This window comes from Phacochoerus africanus, chromosome 10, assembly GCF_016906955.1.
Source record: "Phacochoerus africanus isolate WHEZ1 chromosome 10, ROS_Pafr_v1, whole genome shotgun sequence".
In the NCBI taxonomy this organism is placed as follows: Eukaryota; Metazoa; Chordata; class Mammalia; order Artiodactyla; family Suidae; genus Phacochoerus; species Phacochoerus africanus.
In genome coordinates, this window is record NC_062553.1 from 20,448,408 (window position 1) to 20,470,265 (window position 21,858).

At 39.0% G+C, this 21,858-nt stretch overlaps 1 protein-coding gene across 5 annotated transcripts in view; it reads left to right on the top strand.

Moving 5' to 3' along the window:
• STIM2 (stromal interaction molecule 2) overlaps window positions 1-21,858 on the top strand; it is a 152,914-nt gene that overhangs the window by 58,987 nt on the left and 72,069 nt on the right. For all 5 annotated transcript variants that reach the window (XM_047797948.1, XM_047797951.1, XM_047797947.1 and 2 more), the window contains exon 2: window positions 2,547-2,677. In XM_047797948.1, the coding sequence (XP_047653904.1) occupies window positions 2,547-2,677 (131 nt within the window). The remainder of the gene's footprint in view (window positions 1-2,546; window positions 2,678-21,858) is intronic.

Genomic DNA, 21,858 nt, shown 5'->3' on the forward strand with positions numbered 1-21,858 from the left:
GACCCCCTTCTTACCAATCTCACATCTGATCTCTTGTTTTTTCCCCACAGATTGTCTGTATTCTAGACATACTAGCCAGTTGTATTTCTCTGGGTGTTTCATGTCTTTTTCATGCCACTGAACATGGGCGTGCTTTTCTCTCCTTTGCAGGATCATCAACTACAGATCCTTTAAAACTCTCCAAGTTTACCTCTAGAAAATGTCTTTTCTTTCCTAATCTGGATGAGGTGCCCTTTATTCATGCTTTCATAACACCTCACAATTAATGTTCTCAATGGTACCAAACCCTGTAACGTGCCTTCTTCCTCCCTAGACTGTGAACTTTTTCGAATACAGGATGCTCTTATTGTATCTGTAATTTCTTTTTTCTTTTCTTTTTTTGTCTTTTCTAGGGCTGCACCCACAGCATATGGAGGTTCCCAGCTAGGGGTCCAATCGGAGCTGTAGCCGCCGGCCTATGCCAGAGCCACAGCAACGCGGGATCCGAGCCGCGTCTGCAACCTACACCACAGCTCATGGCAACGCCGGATCCTTAACCCACTGAGCAAGGCCAGGGGTCGAACCCGCAACCTTATGGTTCCTAGTCAGATCCATTAACCACTGAGCCACGACGGGAACTCCCTATCTCTTTAATTTCTAGTGCCGGTCGCTGGTTTGCACAGTACAGAAGCCTAGAACTTTTGAGTTTCTGTGTATTATAAGCACGTGAAAAATGGAAGAACATCGTCCCTGCGCTGTTCATAAGCTTAGCTGTATAGACAAAATACCACTAAACAATTAGAGGTTAATTAAAAGTACAACATTAAAGAATGATTTGAGAATAAAGATGTAGTTGCAAATTTCAAATCCCTTGGCAATTCACTATCTTTTCTTTGTTTTTCCTTAGTAATTACCACTACTGTCATGCACTGCCTTTTATTTATTTATCTTGTTGTGCTCCTCTCCCCCACTAGAATGTAAGTTTTATGAGGAATTTTTATCTCTTTTGTTCACTGTGGTATTGTCAATGCCTGACACATGGTAGGTGCTCAGTAGATACTTGTTCAGCAGGTAGAATGGTGTTCAGAGAAAGAAAGTGCTCATGGGAAGTTATGAAATACTTCATGGAGTAAGTTATGAAATACTTCATGGAGTAGTTAATAAAACATTATTACCCTGTAAATTAATGTTTTATTAAATAAGATAAAATTACAATTTTGTTTTTATGAGTTTTGCTTTTTTTTTTTTTTCTTCAGACCGTAATGTTCTCCCTAGTTTTCTCTGAAAGCTTTATAAGGTTTCTCTGGTCCTCCCTGTTGACTTCTCGCTTAGAGAGTTTGACAACAAAGCCTGTTTAATCAGAGTGAGTGATGCTGGCCCTTTTCTTATGTACTGGTTGTAATAACTCACTTCATATGTTTATAAACCAAATAAAGTATATGTAAAAAGTAGATCACTGGAGATAATAACACAGTGTATAAAGATCTTTACACCACGTGTTGTGATGCCTCAGAGCTTGTATTTTACTTTTCATCCATTCAAAATACCTCGTAGGCATACGAGGCTTCTGAATGTTTTGTGAATCAGGGATCATCATGGATCATTATGCCTGTAAGTTTTTAGGTCTTAGCAGATCTTGACCAGAGTTTTAAATATTGATGGCATTTTAAAAGGGTATTATTTTAGTGACCTGGTAGAATAGAAGTCAGTTCCTGGATTTTGTCAGTCCACCAGTCAGCCAGATTGGGTGTGAATGAAGTTTTGGCAGTACTTTTCCATCTTGGTATATAGGCTGTTAACTCGCTGAGTCAGCAGGAGGTAATTTTTATTAATTGCATTTTAAGCCATGAAAATCCCCACAATCTCTAAATCGTTTTTGACAACCTGAAAGTGAGGATTCATTCGTTTTCCATAGGAAGAGGTTTAGCCAATAAATGTATGTTAAGGAACACATGAAGAACAAGATTTTTAAAAATTCAGTTTTTCCTTATTGAAGCTAAGAAGTTATGTATTTTAAAAAGTCATATATTGGACTCTTGGATTCTGTTAGAAAAATGGTAAAAAAATTTCTAAGGATCATGTGAATATTCTACATTTCTTATTCTTTGTAATGCTTCCCTTGGCCCTACATTTTAATTAAACTGGATTATACACAAATAGTTCCTTGTACTCTGTGATTTTTAGTTGTTTTATTTTTTGCTTTTTGGGGTTTTTTTGTTGTTGTAAAGGAGGGAGTTGACCTGGCTTTTTTTTTTGGGGGGGGGAATAATTTATAAATATAATGAGTTAGATAAGAGGAGAATGGTTAAAGAAGGTAGAAGAATATAGGACAACCTGAATTTAGTACTGGTTGTAGTTGACTAAAATCAACTAAATTGAATTATTTTAGTCACTGTGTTCACATGTCATACTTTTGATGTGGAAAATACTCTGGTAGACTTCTTAAAGCCTCTTAGTTTGGTTTAGTCTGAAATTTAATTTGTTGATTTTGTTTTAAATTTTGTTCTCTTAACTATACCTTGTGTTTGGGGATGGCAAATTAGTAATGGCCCTTTGTTCTATTTCAGATCCCTGCTTGTCACTGAGTCCACCATGCTTCACAGAAGAAGATAGATTTAGTCTGGAAGCTCTCCAAACAATACATAAACAAATGGATGATGACAAAGATGGTGGAATTGAAGTAGATGAAAGTGATGAAGTAGGTGGAAACACTTTTTCCCTGGTATTCTTTTAAAACAGAATGACTGAATTTTTCATCTTAAATTTTCCCATTATTCCTCATATGCCTAAACGCCTTCATCTTCAACATCTTTAGTTTTTCTCTTAATGTTTTAATTTTACCCTTTGTATTTACGTCGTTTTTCTTTTTTTTAAACACCTGTACAAGTCTTCCAGTTTTATAAGAATCCTCAGGCTCATGTACTTGGGTTTCTCAAACATATATCCTGTTCTGACTCTGTCAGTTATCTGTTGCTGCTTTACAGACCACAAAATTTAGTGGCCTAAAATGACAGCAGTTTGTTATTTCTCCTGATTCTCTGGGTTGCCTGGGCTTTGCTGGGCACTTTTTCTGTGCTCTGAGGTCACCGTGGCATTTGCAATTTAGTTGTGAGCCCTGCTGGGCTGAAATATCTTAGATGACCTGCTTTCCTTTAGAGTCTCTGTCCATTTGGCCTCTCATCATTCAGGAGCCTCGCTCAAGCTTCCTTACAGCATGGCAGCTGGCTTCCAGGTGGCTGTGTTCCAAGGAAACAAGTTTCCAAGTTTCCATGTGAAAGTGCTTATCATGCCCCTGCTTGCCATGCCCGTTAATATCAAATTGGCTTAAAGCAAGTAATTTGGCTGAGCTCAGTGTACGTGGGAGAGAATTATACAAGGGTATGGATATTTGGAGATGTGGTTTATTGGGAGGGAGTTTATTATCACTATGTAATAATCTACTGTACCCACTGTACAAATAAATAATGCTTTATTTCTCTTACATGACCCCTAGTCTGGTGTCTCTTTTAGTTTTCTTCATAGATGTTGTTTTCTTTGACTGTAGTCTCATACTCACCAAATTCCCTGGTCATTTTTGCAGTGTCTTCAACTTCTTTATTGTATTTGTCACCATTGAGATGCTTCTCCTTTAGTGTATATAATACTGAATGACATTATTTTTTCCATTATTATCCAGTGTTGAAAAACAGTGACATCCTCTCATCGCATTGTTTTTTTTTTTTTTGCCTTTTGTCTTTTTAGGGCCACACCCCTGGCATATGGAGGTTCCCGGGCTAGGGGTTTAATTGGAGCTGTAGCCACCTGCCCACACCACAGCTCACGGCAACGCTGGATCCTCAGCCCACTGAGTGAGGCCAGGGATTGAACCCACAACCTCAGGTTCCTAGTCAGACGCGTTTCTGCTGCGCCACGATGGGAACTCCTTCATCACATTGTTTTCTAATGGTAATATTCTCTAAAAACCAATTTTTGATCTGCTGTATAAAACCTTTATCTTGAGAATGCTCATCCTCTTTTAGGTTCCTCCTGCTTCTTCCATCTCTAAGCCAGTCCAGTTTCTGACCTACATGTATTGCTTCCTCACATCTTTTGAGGACTCTTACTTTTGTTTTCAATTTAGTTTATCTAAGACAAAATCCCAGATCTTCTCTTTGAAGTCCCTCTCTGTTCAGTGGTACTGGCGGACCTACTGCTCAGTTTTTACTCTTCCAAGTCAGGAGTTGGTAGACTTTTTCTGTAAAGGGCCAGGTTATGGGTTGAGATATGTTCTTCCCCAAAACTCATTTTGAAGTCCTAACCCCTAGTACCTCAGACTATGACTTTATTTGGAAACTGGGTTATTTTAGACGCAGTTTTTTAAGATGAGCATTGTATTGGCATAGCATGGGCCCTGTTCCAGTGTGACTGGTGCCCTTGTCAGTGAGGAGAACACCGTGCGGGGAGACAGACACAGGGGAGAAGATGATCATGTGGCAGTGGAGGCAGAGATTGGAATTATGCAGATACCAGTCACGGAATGACAGGATTTTTGTGACCCCGGAAGCTAAGAGAAAGGCATGTAACAGGTTCTCCCCCAGAGCCTTTGATAGAGCCTGTCCCTGCTGACACTGGATTTCAGACTACTTACAGACTCCAGAACTGTGAAAGTAAATTTCTGTTTTTTTAAGCCATTCACTTTATGGTACATTGTTACGGCAGCCCTAGGAAACTGATACAGCTGAGATAGTAAATATTTTAGAATTTTTGTGGGTCTCTCTTCTCCACTCAACTCTCCCATTATGTGCCAAGCAGCGGTAGACAGTATGAACTAGTGGGCATGGACGTGTTCCAATAAAACTTTGTTTGCAAAACTAGGCATCAGGCTGTAGCTTGCCAACCTCTGTTATAAATAAAATTTTGTGTTCTTCAAATTTATTTTGGGGGGAATTCCCGTCGTGGCACAGAGGAAATGAATCCGACTAGGAACCATGAGGTTGTGAGTTTGATTCCTGGCCTCACTCAGTGGGTTCAGGATCCAACGTTGCTGTGAGCTGTGGTGTAGGTTGCAAATGCAGCTCAGATCTGGAGTTGCTGTGGCTCTGGCGTAGGCCAGCAGCTGTAGCTCTGATTAGACCTCTAGCCTGGGCCCTGAAAAGACAAAAGACTAATAAATAAATAAATAAATATTTCTTTTTTCATTTAAATGTCTTTAGTTATTTGCTTGTTCTGTTTTAATTTAGGTATTTATTATCTTATGCCTAGATTATTACCTCTAAATTTTTCCTCTCTAATCCATTTTGCATGACTTTGAGAATATTTTTCCCTAGCTAAGAAATTTAATAGTGATTTCTTAGTACTTATTAGATCAGATATTTATTCTTTTTTTAATATCTCTGTATCGACTAGTTTCTCCTCACTGAGATATCTCTTCTCATTTTGGTTAAATCATTTAAATCATTTTGATTAGAACTCAGATCCATTAATATCAAAATCATGGTTTCAGTTCAAAATAGTCAAATTTCTTTCACTTTTAGAATTACAGATGACCGTATAGTCCTATTTTTACATTGTTTCTAATTTAAAAAATATTTGAAGTGTAAGTATATTCTGTGGTCATAAAATAAATGAAATTGGGGGATTATTAGGAATTTTCTTATTGGTAAATAACAAAGTGGTCATCATTTGGGTCATTTTATTATATTGAGTAATTAATTCAACATATCATCATTCCTTCTCCCTCTTCCAGTACAAATATACACATACACACAGTAAAATTAAGCTACCAAACTACTTTTTAGTAGTAATTCAATTAGTGATGAATTGTTATTTCTAATCCTTCCAAGATTATCTAAGTTTATTTAGTTGCCAACTAGTTGCTTAAGAATTTGACTGTCAAATATTCTAACATAAATTCTATTTTTTCCATAAATTGTTACTATCTGTTCTTATGGAGTAAGCAGAATTTTATGTTCATATATTTGATACTCTTTGTAGAGGAAATTATACTGTAGACTAACTAGATTTCCTAACATTATTGTACATTTTCATAGTCATTTACAGTATTAGTTTTATCAAATTCCATGTCAACTCTGAGAGTGTATAGTATTCAGTAGATGATTGTCCTGTGCAGTTCATAATTCTGTCCATCAGTTAAATTGGAGGTAGGTCTCTTGTGGTTCGGTGGTTAGGGATCTGGTGTTGTCACTGCAGTGATTTGGGTTGCTGCAGCGGAGTGGGTTCAGTCTCTGGCTCGGGAACTTCCACGTGCCATGGATGTGGCAAAAAAAAAAATGGGATATACCTTTTAACATTAAATCTTGTGGTACTTGTAGAAGGGATATAATTTTAAGTTATTACTTACACTGATGGTGCTAGGTTTTCCTTTGATTTTGGTATTGCTTGAAGAACTGTTTTGGGGGGAGGTAGAGGTGAGACTAGGAGAACATATATGGTTAATTTGAAGAGTTTTAGTATTATAAAATGTTTGAAAAGATTGGTGTGCAATTTCACTTTTTAAAGCTGGAGTAGTTTTAGACAGCCACTTTTTTTTCTTTTTTTGTCTTTTTTCCTTTTCTAGGGCCGTACCCGCGGCATATGGAGGTTCCCAGGCTAGGGGTCCAATCGGAGCTATAGCTGCTGGCCTACACCAGAGCCACAGATACTTGGAGTCCGAGCCGCGTCTGCAACCTACACCACAGCTCACAGCAATGCTGGATCCTTAACCCACTGAGCAAGGCCAGTGATCGAACCGCAACCTCATGGTTCTTAGTTGGATTCGTTAACCACTGAGCCGTGAAGGGAACTCTGTAGACAGCCACATTTTAGAAGTTACATATTAACTTATTAAGATGGGTTAATTTTGAGACTCTAAGGCTAGATTCTATATATTAAAAATCTACAAAATAAAGTTACTTTTGTTGTTAATTGATAGATGAAGTTATAAATATTACTACTCTAAGGTCTTTTCTAACACCAACCGTTTCTTCAGTTCTCCAATGCCAACCGAATTTCCATCAGTTCACTTCAATTCTGACACCTGGAGATCCCAACTCATAAATTAAGACCCAAAACATTGCCCTCACTTTAGATCACAGTCACAAGTCTCTGGTTATGTTTACAAACTTCCGACCAACTGGTCATAAATCTGGAGTTCCCATGACTCCTACCTCAGGTTTGAAAATTTTCTGGGCATATATATGAAAAAACCAAAACTACTAATTCAAAAAGATAGATGCACCCCAGTGTTCATAGCAGCATATGGGAGCAATCCAAGTGATATCCATCAACAGATGAATGGATAAAGAAGATATGGTGTGTATGTATATATATATACACACATAAACACACACAAATACATACACACAATGGAATGCTTACTACTCAGCCATAAAAAGAATGAAATTTTGCCATTTGCCCCAATGTGGATGGACTTTGAGGGAATTATGCTAAGTGAAATTAGGCAGAAAAAGACAGATACTATATGATATCACTTACATGTGAAATCTAAAAAATATAACAAATTAGTGAATAAAACAGAAAAGCAGACTCACAGACACAGAGAATGAACTAGTCGTTACCAGTGGAGAGACGAATGGAGGAGGGGCCATATGGGGGTAAGGGATTAAGAGGTACAAATTCTTATGTATAAACTAATCTGCAAGGATGTGTTATACACCATGAGGAACAGAGTCAGTATTTTATAGTAACTATCAATGGGGTGTAAACTGTAAAAATTACTACATTGTACACCTGTAGCTTAGATAACATTGTGCATCAGCTATACTGCAATTAAAAAAAATTGCTAGAGTGGCTCACAGAACTCAAGAAAACATGTGATGTACGTTTACTGGGTTATTAAGAAGGATATGACTCTGGAACAGCCAAATGGAGCAGATGTACAGGACAAGGTATGATAGGAGGGCTGCGGAGCTTCCACGCTGTCTCTGGGTGTGCCTGCCTCTCAGCACCTCCCATACCTCGATATGGTCACCCGCCTGGAAACTCCGCCAAATCTTAAGGGTCACGAGTTTTCCTAGTGCTCAGTTTCCTCAGAGGTCAAATGAATGGGACTGAAATTTCCAATTCTTTAATCCCTTGGTCTTTCTGGTGACTGGCCCCTTCGTGAGGATGTCTAGGGGCCCACACTCAGTCGTCTCATTAGCATGAACTCAGGTATGATCAAAGGGGCAGAAGACTATCGCTCAGGAAACTCCAAGAGTTTTAAGAGCTCTGTGCTAGGAATTAGGGATAAAGACCAAAGATATTTCTTACTATGTCACAATTACAAAAATATTTAAGTGTGAAAAAAGCAAAATTCACATTTTTTAACTGTTAAAAATACCTTCAAGGAAAAGATCTGTTCAAATTATGTATACTATATGGACAGAGAAGTATTAAGTAGGTTTATGCAGATATCTAACAGCCTCTTTGAATGTAATTTGATTACGTAATCGTTCCTGGAATTACAGGTTATTTTCATCTTTTTACCTCATCATCAGATATTAAATGCTCAAAATGTGTGAAGTGTTATCAGTATCACATGTGCCAAACAAAGTAAGCATGCATGGCTGTATAATTTATACTTACTAGAATTCTTATTGAAGTCTTTTACATTTTACTGGCGTTCTAAATATGCTGTAATGAAAGTCAGAATAAAGACTGTTTAAAAAGTAAAACTTTTGTTAAAAGACTAGAATTCTGTTGATATGATAGGTGAATTTTAATGTTTAAAAACAGAAGATATCTTTCTGTACTTCTTCAATATTAATATTTGAAAACAAATATAGTATGCTTCTATGTTTTATTAGTACCCAGAAGAATCTAGAGGTCAGTTTCCAATATGGTAGCTACTTGCTACATTTGTATGTTGAGCACTTAAAATTGAGGTATGGGAGTTCCCGTTATGGCGCAGCAGAAATGAATCCAACTAGGAACCATGAGGTTGTGGGTTCAGATCCCTGATCTCACTTAGTGGGTTAAGGATCTGGTGTTGCCATGAACTGTGGTGTAGGTCGCAGATGTGGCTCAGATCCCACGTTGCTGTGGCTGAGGTGTAGGCCGATGGCTATAGCTCTGATTTGAGCCCTAGCTTGGGAACTTCCAGAGGCTGTGGGTGTGGCCCTAAAAAGAAACAAAACAAAACAAAAAAACAGCAAAAAAGACCCTCCCAAAATTGCGTGTTATATGTATAAAATGCACTCCAAATTTTGAAGATTTGTATAAATATAAAATATCTAAACTTTAAAATATGATTTCATGTTGAAAGTGATTATATTATGGACATGTTGGTTATGTGAAATAAAATATAAAATTAATTTCACTCGTTTGGTTTTACTTTTTACATGACTTCTAGAAAATTTTAAATCACATTTATAGATCACAGTTTATTTCTATTGGACAAGACAGATTTTAGAGAATATGATATGTTGTAGGCTTTAAAGAATGGTTATTAATTCTGTAGTTCTTGGACCCATTTGATATCTTCAGTTCATTATAACTGCGTCTTGATTTGTATTTCTTGTTAAAGTGTCTCTTTTTTAAAGTGAATAGTAATACAATCATAGGTTTCCTAGTAGCCATCATTAGGAAACTTGTGAGTTTAATAGGAAACCTTAGTCAAAAATTTTAAAGTAACTTAATTTTTTTGCAGTTTTTGAGTTGAAATATTGCTTTTTTAAAATTTAGCAAAATATTTAGCATTTGAAAGTGCTGGCTGAAAGTTTAGTTTTTTTCTTCAGTGCACTACAGTTTTGTTCTTTGTTTTTGGTCATATGAGAAACCATTTACTTTTCTAGTGTATTCATTCACTTGATATTGAGCTAATATTTGAGGATCTATTTATATGCCAGATGCTCAAAAAGATCTTAGACTAACTATATCAGGAACGAAAGACAAAATCTCATAAAAATCTTCAGGCCCTTAGGCTATCATTCTGTTGGGTCTTGTGGGAAGACAGACTAAAAAAAAGCTAAATAAGCCAGAAAGAGGAGATCAGGATGGGTAAAGAATGGATGGCTATACTTTTAAATAGGATGGTCATGGCAGGCCTCATTAACTCTTTAATGAGTTAACACTTTAAGAGTGTACTCTATGTGGTACTTGGACAAGTAAGAGAATAAATATCTGGCAATTTCCCAGAGGTATTCTAAAACTGAAATTGGAAGACTAGGAGTGCTTCAGATTAGGAGCAGGCTGTAATGCTTTTGCTCTCGAGGTCATTGGCATCTGGCCCAAGATCAAGAAGATTAAATGTCAGTATTTGCTGAATTTGTGACCTGTTTAGATTGAGTTGTTGATTACAGTTAAGTTTGCCCATTCCGTCAATGTTGAAGATATTTTGGACAGGGTAGTACTTGATCAACCAATCAGTTAAATGAGAGTATTGAACAGTTCTTTTGGCCCGTGTACAGCAGTAGGAGGCAGTGGGAATTAACATCGTTATTGTGTACTTTGTGACTGGAAATTTTATTTCTAGTGTGTATGGACTTCATTTTCTCTTTTTACTTTTCCTCTTTCTTCATTTATATTTAAAAAAATTTTTCCCCCTTTCTACATTTTCTTCTTTTTTAGCCTTTCTTGCCTTTCATTGATGTCATTTGGAATAGTTTATTTTTTCAAACTTAACAGTTGGTTTGATGTATATAACCAACCTTAAGGCTAATTTATATGAGACATCTAGCTGTAGTTGGTATTTCTCTTTTTCTTATATTAGCTATTCTGCCTGAAAAACACCTTTGTCATCATCTATCTGTATACCTCTCAGGAAACTTAGTTTTAACCACACAGATGTAGCTGTGTCTGAACAAGGAGAGTCACTTAAGAAAACAGACAAGAGTAGGGTCTGGAAAAAAAGAAAGGATCATTTGAATTTTGAATAATGTGGAGTATTCTTTCTAAAGGAATAATTGCATATATTCTTTACTGAAGTTGTTTGAGTCAAAATTTCAACCTACGTATTCGTTATCTATTACTGGGTAACAAATTCTGCCCACACTTGGTGGTTTGCTAAGCCGCTCATAGCTTTATCGTCTCCTGGTTTCCATGGTGAGAAGTCCAGGTGCCGCTCAGCTGGGTCTCAGGCTCTGGGCCTCTCCCAAGGCTGTAGTTGAGATGTCAGCTGTTACTGCAGGCTTCTCAAGGCCTGATTCGGGGAGGATCCACATCAAGGCCTGCTCACGTGGCTGTTCGACTCCACAGGTCCTCCCTGGTTGTTGGTTGAAGGAGTCAGTTTCCTGCTGTCGGGCTCTCTTAGGGTAGTGGGCTTCCCTCAGTGAGAGAGGGAGCTGAAGGTGGGGGTTGAGGGGAGGGGATAGAGAAAGAAAAGGGGTAGGGATAATAGAAGTCAAACTCTTTGTAACCTTATCTTAGAAAGGATGTTTTATTAGGTTTTTTTTTTAAATTTTTTAACTTTTTTGCTATATTCTGTTTGTTAGAAGTGAGTCACTAGGTCCAGCTGATATTGGCCGAGGGGTGGGGTGGGGTGGGGTGGGTGGCGGTTGCACAAGAGTGCGGATAAAAGAGGATGTGGGGATCATTGCGAGCCATTTTAGAGGCTGCTTACCATGGTTTGTTTCTATGCTCTGCTAACTAGAGTTATTTTTGATGGGAAATTCTCAAGCCATGGAATTATAAAGTGTGAAAACAGTGAAGTTATATAACTTCTTTCAGAAGGCTTCATTTCGGAAGTGACCCACAATAAGACTTTTCATGTTTATCTTTAGGATATGTCTTTAACATTTTATTTATTTATTTATTTTTGTCTTTTTGCCTTTTCTAGGGCCGCTCCCGCGGCATATGGAGGTTCTTCCCAGGCTGGGGTCAAATCGGAGCTGTAGCCGCTGGCCTACACCAGAGCCACAGTAACGCTGGATCCGAGCCGCGTCTGCAACCTACACCACAGCTCATGGCAACGCCGGATCCTTAACCCACTGAGCAAGGCCAGGGATCGAACCCGCAACCTCATGGTTCCTAGTCAGATTCGTTAATCACTGTGCCATGACTGGAACTCCTGTCTTTAACATTTTAAAACATGTTAAGTTTGACTGACGTTATCTAATGAGTAGTGCTTTACATGCACAACTTATGTGACTGAGGGATCACTTGGCTTTACCTGAAAGGCCAGGCAGGGCAAAGGTAAGGTGAAGAGAGGAGGTGCTGAAGAATTCTTGTGTGGCTCAGCGGTTTAAGAACCCGACTAGGGTCCATGAGGATGAGGGTTCAGTCCCTGGCCTGGCTCAGTGGGTTGAGGATCCGGTGTTGCCATGAACTGTGGTATAGGTTGTAGACGTGGCTCAGATCCTGAGTTGCTGTGGCTGTGACTATGGCTGTGGCCTGCAGCTGCAGCTCTGATATGACCCCTAGTCTGGGAACTTTTTTTGTGCCGCAGGTGTGGCCCTAAAGAGCAAAAAAAAAAAAAGAAAGAGAATTCTTGCTGTTAAATTATAATATTATAATTACTGAGGTGTTCATAGTTCAGTTAGCTAAAAACTTGATGCTAAAAACAGACTTTAATTCTTTCAGTATGCAGTAAGCATACAATTAGAGGGGTGGAGAATGTTAATAGTTATTCCATAAAAAAAGGTTAGATGGCCAAAACCGGGAAATGATGAATTAATTTAGTTTTGTGACTGCAAGACTTCTCAAACTCATGTTTAAGGATTTATGTACTAAAATAACAGAAAACGTTTATTTAGTATTTACTGTTTGTTCCCTACTGTAAACACTTTGCAAACACTATGGTATGGACTCCTCATAGCAACCCTACGAGCTTAGAATATATTATAATTATCTTATTGCAGATAAGGAAATAGGCTTAGGGAGATTAGGCGGTATGCCCAAGGTCACCAGTTTATAAATGATAGGACAGACTGAACCTGAGTTCTTGATTTCTGGTCTGGGTTGCTTTTCTATGTTAACGTATATCATTAGTCTCCATCATTATGCCCTCCCTGACACAATTTATAAATAAATAGCTGTCTATAAGTAGTATGTATTTATAAAAATATTTTTACTATATACACACACATGTTATGAATATTAGTGTTATATCTTTGAAAAATGTTCACCAAATATAAATAAAAAATGAGATAAAATTAAATATAAATGGAAGTTCTGATACCTCTAAACTCAATTAGAATGTACATCCCTGTGGGGTCTGGGCAACTGAATTTTGAGCCCATTGCAGTAATGAATCGTAAAGCAGTGTCTATTATCAGTCACATAGATTTCACCCCATTTTTATAAGAAAAAGCAACTGTGAGAATTTTGCAAAAAAGCAAGTTCCAGAGACACTGATAATGTTAATATTTGTTCCTCTAATTCTACTGTCCATTGTACATAGATCTCTTTACTATGTAGCACATCAGTTATGGTATTCGTATCATGAGCACTTTGCTTTTCACGACTGAAATTTGCTCTGAAACTTTGATTTTTATAAGAAATAGTATTGTAAGAATGGAGCAACGGTTGCACTCATTTATACTAATTTAGAAAAGAAGGCAAGGAATGACCAAGGCAGAAAATCTAGATATCATTTTGATGAGAGAAGAAATGATTAAAATATACGTTTTATTTCCTTTGAAAAATGCCTTTTTCTGTAAATTTGCCTCTGCTTTTTAATTTAGTTACAAATTCTATTACTTCTTAAATTTGATTTTTGTTTGGAATATATCTAATTAGTGATCCATAGAGCTTCCATAAGAAGTAATGATTTTGAATGCCTTTAAATAGAATGTATTAATATGTATAACTGGGTCACTTTGCTGTACAGCAGAAATTGACAGAGCCTTGTAAGTCAACTATGGTAAAAAATTAAAAATAAATAAATAGGAGTCTGTGGAAGAAACACCCTTCCCTCATCTCTTGGGGTTTGTGCACAGTATTTTGATAGTCTGCAACTCATCACAATCTGTTAAGTACCAATATCTGTTCATCACTTTGACTACCTCTGCTGTGTTCACATGGTCTTATCTATAGCTGGAACTAGTCAAAATAATATGGAGGCTGTGTGCATGTTTTGGAAGCAAGGCAGAAATAAGGTTAGGATAGTCTTCTCCTTTGCATTTATTTGGCCTACAGAATGAGGAAAGAAAAGGCAGTGAACCCACAGGACAGAGTCAATCACTGCAGCTGTATCTTTGGGCCTCAAGGGAGAGAGGTGGATGAAAAAGGAGCTGGTGAAGTTTTGGAAGACTGCTGGAAGGAATCAAAGTATGCTCCTGGGACTAGCAGTAACTCATTAGAAATGCAAATTCTCAGGCCCCATCCCAGTCCTACTGAATCAGAAACGTTTTAACAAGTCTTTCCATGATTCTGATGTCCACTTTGTACTTTCATAAATTGTACAGTTGTTTTTCCACCAGACTTTTGCAACAGTTTTTATAAAAGCAGACTTTGGGGAGTTCCCGTCGTGGCACAGTGGTTAACGAATCCGACTAGGAACCATGAGGTTGCGGGTTCGGTCCCTGCCCTTGCTCAGTGGGTTAAGGATCCAGCGTTGCCGTGAGCTGTGGTGTAGGTCACAGACGCGGCTCGGATCCTGTGTTGCTGTGGCTCTGGCATAGGCCGGTGGCTACAGCTCCGATTCAACCCCTAGCCTGGGAACCTCCATATGCCTCGGGAGCGGCCCAAGAAATAGCAACAACAACAACAACAAAAGACAAAAAAATAAATAAATAAATAAATAAAATAAAAATAAAAGCAGACTTTGTATTTGGCTTGGGAAAGACATTGTTTCCTTTCCTTCTACTTTTTAAGGTGGAAATACTGCCAAGTCTCACCTTAAAAATAGCTTAATAGTTTCTACAGGAAGTCTTGGACATGCAGTGACTGTAAAACAGGGCTATGCATGTCTTTTTCTGGGGAGAGGATTCTTTGCTTGTGTTAAAGTAAGATGACTCTGTAGCCTAGAATGGTTAAGAATCACTGTATAAAATTTTGAGACAGATCTTAAGAAAATGTCTCAGGGTATAGTTATATAAATATAAATAGAATATTAAATTCTAAAGTTCCTGTCCTGCCTCGGCATTTATTTACTTGAGTACCTGGGCTCTTATGTCTTCCCTGGACAATTATAGTACTTATTTACTGGACTTCCTCCTCTGCCTCTTACCTTTCCAACTCATTTACCAGCTGCTGTTATTATCTTTCTCTTTATGGTATTTGATGAAACTAATTCTCCCAGTGTTTCGATTCATATACCTCCTCTTTCGAAGTAACCATCATAGAAACTAGAAGACTTTCTCTTTTCTTACTGTCCAGACTGTCTCACCTCTACCCTTTCAATCTCTGCTTTGTTATAATGGGTTCCTTCTTCTTGATGCTTCCTTAGTCACAGATCATTTGAGAAGCACCATTGGTTCTATATAGTTCAGTTATATAGAGATTAAATATTAGACTTTTGTTATAAGAACTTAAATGCTCTGTGGCAAGATTCAAATGGCAAATAAATGCTCTTAAGTGCAACCAGTTATAAACTGGAATTGAATGGTCTATGGTGTGAGTTCTGTCTGTAAAGAGCTAAAAACTTCTGAAATTTCTTTTATGGCCTTGAAGCATTCAACCCAGGACCTTTTGGCTCTTTCTGGGCATTGCCGCAACCCTTGCTTCAGCTGGTAAAAATGTAGCCCCTTCCTCCAAATTATTTCTGCTTTCCTTAGTCATATCAAGTGATAATTTTATATTTTCATTTCAAAATATTATTTCCCCAAAAACAAAAATAAAAAAGCTATTGTTTCCCATTCCTGTTCTATTAATTTTTAATTTACCTTGCAGAGAGTTTTTTCTGAAATACTGTCACAGACTGGAAGGGGGCAGAGGTGTGGGCGTGTGCATCAGGGCTGCATCTGCACTCCTCCAGTTTCAGCCTGATGGTACTGCCAGTCCCGCTTCTCTCCTCCCCCTCCTTTCCTGGGCATTTTCAGCATCACAGCATGGCATTGCATTTGGGTGATTTTTTTTTTTTTTTTTTTGGAGAGTTTAGCACGTTTCACATACTCTCATATTCTAAAACATCTCTGAGTTTGGGTGGGTACAGTACCTATTTATTCTCATTTCACAAATGAATTAAATAAAATTGTACCTCTACTGCAACATTAATTTTGTTACAATAAAGATACTATACTGTTATTTGTCTATATTGTTATTATGGACAGGATAACCATAAAATTCATCATCCAAACCAGAATACTTCTGAGCGTGAAAGGGGGTGCTGGTAACCAGGACAACATATGTAAATGAGGTGTGTCCCAGGCAAATAGGGCTATGTGATTACCTCCACATGTGTCTCATCACAGTCTGCTTTCTGTTGTCTTGCGTTTGGCTCCTTTACTACACTGTTATTAAATTGATCCGAGTTTGGAATTCCCGTTGTGGCTTAGTGGGTTACGAATCCAAGTAATATCCACAAGGATGCGGGTTCAATCCCTGGCCTCGCTCAGTGGGTTAATGGTATGGCATTGCCATGCCTGTGGTGTAGGTCACAGATGCAGCTTGGATCTTCCATTGCCATGGCTGTGAGGTAGACCGGTAGCTGTAGCTCTCATTTGACCCCTAGTTTTGGAACCTCCATATGCCATAGGTGCAGCCCTAAAAAGAAAAAAAAAAAATTGATCTAAGTTTGTACAAAGCTTTGTTTTGTTAGTAAAATTTGGTTGGATCTATTTCAGCTTAGTTTAATATCTCAGTCTTTTTACGTGGTATAGTTTGTTTTCTAGTAATATGACAGGGACTCAGGCATTTTTCTATTCCTTTTCCCTAGAGTGAAGTGATTTTTTTTCTGTCTATTCTTTAGAAGTAATGTAGCGTAAGAGTATTTTTTATATTAACTTAAAATGACACTCATTGACCCTTTCATTGATTGTTATGGGTTGTTTTTTTTTTTCTTTTTAGTAGTAAATTTCCTGGATTTCCCTAATTTTTATATCTGAAGAATTCAGTCGAAGTTTTCCTGTGGACCTTTGTAATGTTCAGCCTGGTAGGCAGACCAGGAATCAGATTGGTGTGTGAAGGTCACCTTCCTTTAGGGGACAGCATGTGTCTGGCAGGCAGATTACCTAAGTAGTGCTGACCAGGTAATTCCTGATTGATTGGTTTAAGATTGATTCATTCCTGGCAGACACCAACACTATAATTATTAAGTCTTGATGATGTGGGGCTTAGCATAAGTGACTCCATTATGGGCCTGTTGTCATGTTTTTAACAGTTGTTGTCTTGTTTTTGTTTATTTATTTTTTGTCTTTTTAGGGCCATACCCGTGGCATATGGAGATTCCTGGGATGGGGTCGAATTGGAGCTGTAGCCAGTGGCCTGTACAGCCACAGCCACAGCCATTTGGGATCCGAGCCATGTCTGTAACCTGCACCACAGCTCACGGCAATGCTGGATCCTTAACCCAGTGAGCCAGGCCAGGGATCAAACCTGCATCCTCATGTATACCGGTCAGATTTGTTTCCACTGAGCCACAACGGGAACTCCTGTTGTCTTGTTTTTAATAGTTCCCTTCTTTTGAGCAGACCCTCAGCCTGAGAGATGTCACCAAAATTTAAGGCATTAGTGCTGCTGCCAGCTGCTGCTCTGAAGTTCCTGCAGTTTTTGCTGATCCTCTGTGTGATATTCACAGGTCACAACTTCAGGTTCACATTTTTTTAAGTTGGTCATTCTCTTCGTACCTTTTCTGATGTTCCAGTCTTAGGGAGATCTTTGTTTCATAGTTAGCAGCTGCTGTATTCTCTCAAAAGCATTTAAAGCTTTTGAGAGAATTCAGCACAACCAGGGAGACTGTTAAGATTATTATAAGCAGGGTAATTCTTAATGTCTGAAGTATATTTTGGAGCCATGGTCCCCAAGACCCAAACTTTTAATTTCAAAGTCAAGTAAGTCAAAGAAAGACTCTGTTGAAGCAATTACTTTCTTAAGCTAAATGGCTTGTTCTGGGATCTTATGTAGCTGAGTTTCAGCTTCCCCTGAAGTGTTAATCCAGCTGCAGCAGGTGGTGTTGGCCACAGCACAGGCACCTTCTTGTTCAGTAAAAGATAAGCAAGGACTATCCTATTACCAAGAACAACATTGGCCAGAGAGTTAAGGATTTTGTTGGGCAGCTATTGCTCTTGCAGTGGATTCTGCAGTATTTTCGTAGATAATGAGAAGTTCCTGATCATAGACTCATTTGTACTCACTCTTAACCAGGGAACAAGGGGTCTGCCAAAGGAATCCTGAATCTTAAACATTTCCTGTTAGGTTTCTTCTAACTTGATGTAAATTCAGGGAAGTTGACCAGTGAGGTGTCTAACTTTGTAGACAATTAGGGGTGCAGTTCGATCTCCTAAGAGGCATTACTTAGTTACATGCCAGACATCTAGGTGTTCACATGTCCAATGAGAATGAGAACCACCACAGACAAAGCTTAATCCTGTTAGGCCACAAACCACTCTCCCTAAGGTGGTGTGGTTGATGAAATCATTCACAGGGCTTGTTGCATTTGCTTGTTCAAACCATGGGGCAGTTAGGTTTTCAGTGCATTCAGGAAATAAGTCTCTTAGCCTGAAATTTAAAAAAAAAAAAATTAGAAAGGTTCTAAATTGCTTGCAAAGATGGGTGCCCCTGGTGAGATCTTTTTGTGATCTGGGCAGATCCAATTTAGATAATCTTAAGAATGTGGGGGTGCAAACATATGATGATGTGTATAGGTATCTGTGTCTAATTGGATAAGTACAAGGATAATTGGAGAAAGGTTAAAACACAGCAGTGAGTGTGCTGGCCATCAAAGTTAGACTCCGTAAGTCACTTCTAAGAGGGTTCGATTGTGGTTTGTCCCTTTCTTTTTTGTAGTTTATGCTGACATTGGGAATAGAAGAAAAACTAGTCACAAAGAGGACCAAGGGAGCCTTTGGCATCACAGACAGAGAGTTTTTGACTAGAAAGCCAGCAGTCTGGGAGTTCCCTTCGTGGCTCAGGGCTTAACATACCTGACTAGGATCTATGAGGATGCAGGTTCGATCCCTGGCCTCGATCAGTGGGTTAAGGATCTGGTATTGCTGTGAGCTGTGGTGTAGGTCACAGACGTGGCTCGGATCCCCAGTTGCTGTGACTGTGATGTAGGCCAGCAGCTGTAGCTCTGATTCAACCCCTAAACTGGGAACCTCCATATGCCACGGGTGTGGCCCTAAAAAGTAAAAAAGAAAAAAGAAAAAAAAGAAATCCAGCAGTCTAGTCTGAAAGGTTGCCTCTCTCAGGAGTGGCCAGGAACATATGGCGATGGCATTATCTTTACAGGCCAATAATGCCAGAGTAAAGGAAAAAAAGAGAAGAAGAAAGAGTTTCACATTTAGTCAAAGTATGACGTCTTGATCCAGCAACGTCTACCTCAATCTTGGCCACTTCTCTTCCTAGTCAACCTGATTTGGAGGTCTCCAGTGTTTGCACAGGACCAGATGTCAGGTGGAGCCTTCTTCAGCTATGAAATGTGTACGCACATTTTAATGCCTTCTGGTTTCATAATAGTGTCCATGGTCAGGAGTAAGATCCCTTCCAGTGGGGCTTAGGGCTGTGTTCTGATGACATTTCCGCAATACCAGTCACCAGGCTCCAAAGTGACCAGCAATATCCTTTGAATTGGGATCTGGGAAAGCTTTTTTAACCTGCTGCTGCTGAGCTTTAGCATAAGATGTCAAGACTTACAGTAAGTGGCCACATAAGCATATGATAAGGGATCAGCAGAAGTTATATACCAGTTGCATATGTGAAGTGAGTTTGTTTCCTGAAAGAACTACTGCAAATGGTCAGCAAGACCTAGAGGCTATACCTTAGGCCATGGGAATCTAGTAGTTGTGGCAAAATTTGCAGGGTTTTTATTAAGGCTGGGATGATTTGCATAGCGAAGTGGATGCCTTGATCACTGGAGATTGTGGAGGTAATGCAAGTGGGAAACACATTTTCTAACAGTTTCTTTGCCACTCTGAGGGCATTGGCCTGCGGCAAGGGAAGGCTTCAGCCCATCTGGAAAACATACATACAGTAGCAAGAACATTTGGGTAACTCATACTTGGTTGGAGTTGAATCAAGTCCAGCTGCAGGTGCTCAAAGGATCCACAGGGCCCTTTGAGGCCTCTAGAAACAAAAATAGTTTTCCCAGGATGTGGACCTGACAGGTCAGACATTGATGGTGAACTGTCTTCACAGTTTTATAGAAGTCTCTTCACTCATGTTTATTCATAATTTGAGTCATCTTAATTGCACCATGGTGGGTAGAGGAAATCTGAAACATGGGATTCGCCAATGAGCCAGGAAGGACCAAGTGGCCGTCTTGGGTTTCTGTGGCCCCGTCTCTTCATTTAATTCACAACCATTGTTCGCCCATCATGGTTTCTCTGATTCAGGAGCAGATTGTTGCCGTGCTGTGAGGACATCATTATGGCAAAGTCTGGCAACAAAGGGGGTCAGTGTTTGCAGACGCAAAATGGACTTTATTTGTGTGTGTCACAATCTTTATAGATTCTGTTGCTGCGGTCTACATGAAAGTTGGCCAGGGTATTTTCCTCAGAGTCAAGTTCAGTTCTTTTAGTGTGAGCCTCAATTTTGGTACAATTTCAGAAGGTAAGAGAATGGCAGCAAGGAGGTCCTTTACTTGACTGTTTTTTAAATTAGAGTCCCAGTGGATGTAAGAAAACCCCTTTGTTACCACAACATCCCCAAATCATAGATGACACCAAAGGCACATCAACTGTCAGTGTAAATATTAATAATTAGTCCTTCTGATAACTTGACATGCTCCAGTAAGGGCATGGAGCTCTGTTATTGGGCTGATTTAGCTTATGGGAGGTTTCCCGTCTCAAGTCATTCATTTCGAGTAGTGACAGCTTAGCCAGCTGGGAAATACCCGTTTTCACTTTTACGTTATGATTCATCAGTAAACAAAATTGGATCAGTGTTAGTCAAAGGGGCATCTCATAAACTGGTGTCAGGAAATGGGATGTTACTACCTTGAAGTCATGGCGTTTACCCTATCAGGCGGGGATAGTGGTGAAGCAGAAGTAAACACTGCAGTGTTTAAGATGCAGATTAGGTGCTGAAAGCAGAAGGATCTCCTGAGAGCTTAGGCTGCTTGTGGAGAAATGCTGAGTCAATTCAGAATTAAGAAGACTGGACAGCATGTGGAATTTGTAAATAAATGTCATTTCCTAGGATTAAATCTGCTGAGGCTTCTACTGACTCTGCAGCTGCAGCTATTGCCTTAAGGCAGTCAGGAGAGGCATAAACGACTGAATCGAGTTATATGCTGGAATAGGAAGTAGGCCTGTGTTTTGTCACCATGGTCTTGAGCGAACATTCTCAGGGCTTGTTATCTTGTTTGAGCACAAAAAAGGTCAAAGACTTTGAATAGTTAGGTAATCCTAGGGCAGGGGGTTCTTGCAGCACTTAATTTTAGTCTTAAAAAGGCATGTTTATCTTTTCAAAGAAAAGGTTCAGGGACTGAAAATTTAGTAAGTTCATAGAGTGGGAAAGCTGATAGAAATTAGGAATCCATAGTCCGTAATAGCCAGGCAGGCCTGGGAATCCACAAAGCTGTTGCTTGGTTGTGGGCCCAGGAAATTCTTGGATTAGTTTAATTCTTTTTAAGGACAGCTGATTCCTTTAGAGCTTAGATTTTGACCTAGGTAATGAACAACGTCTAAAGATAATTATAGATTTTTTCCTTCAGACTTTATGTCCATTTTCAGCTGCCTATTGCTGCAAATGAATGGAATCCTTTATGGATGCCTCTTTGGTAACTGGACGTAGCAAGAGGTTGTTTACACACTGTAGAAGGATTGCTTTCCTGGTGAACTCGAGGGTACTTAAATTTTGGTGGAGCACTTGGGGGAAATAAAGGGCCTCAGTGAATCCTTGAGGCATGACTGTCCAGGT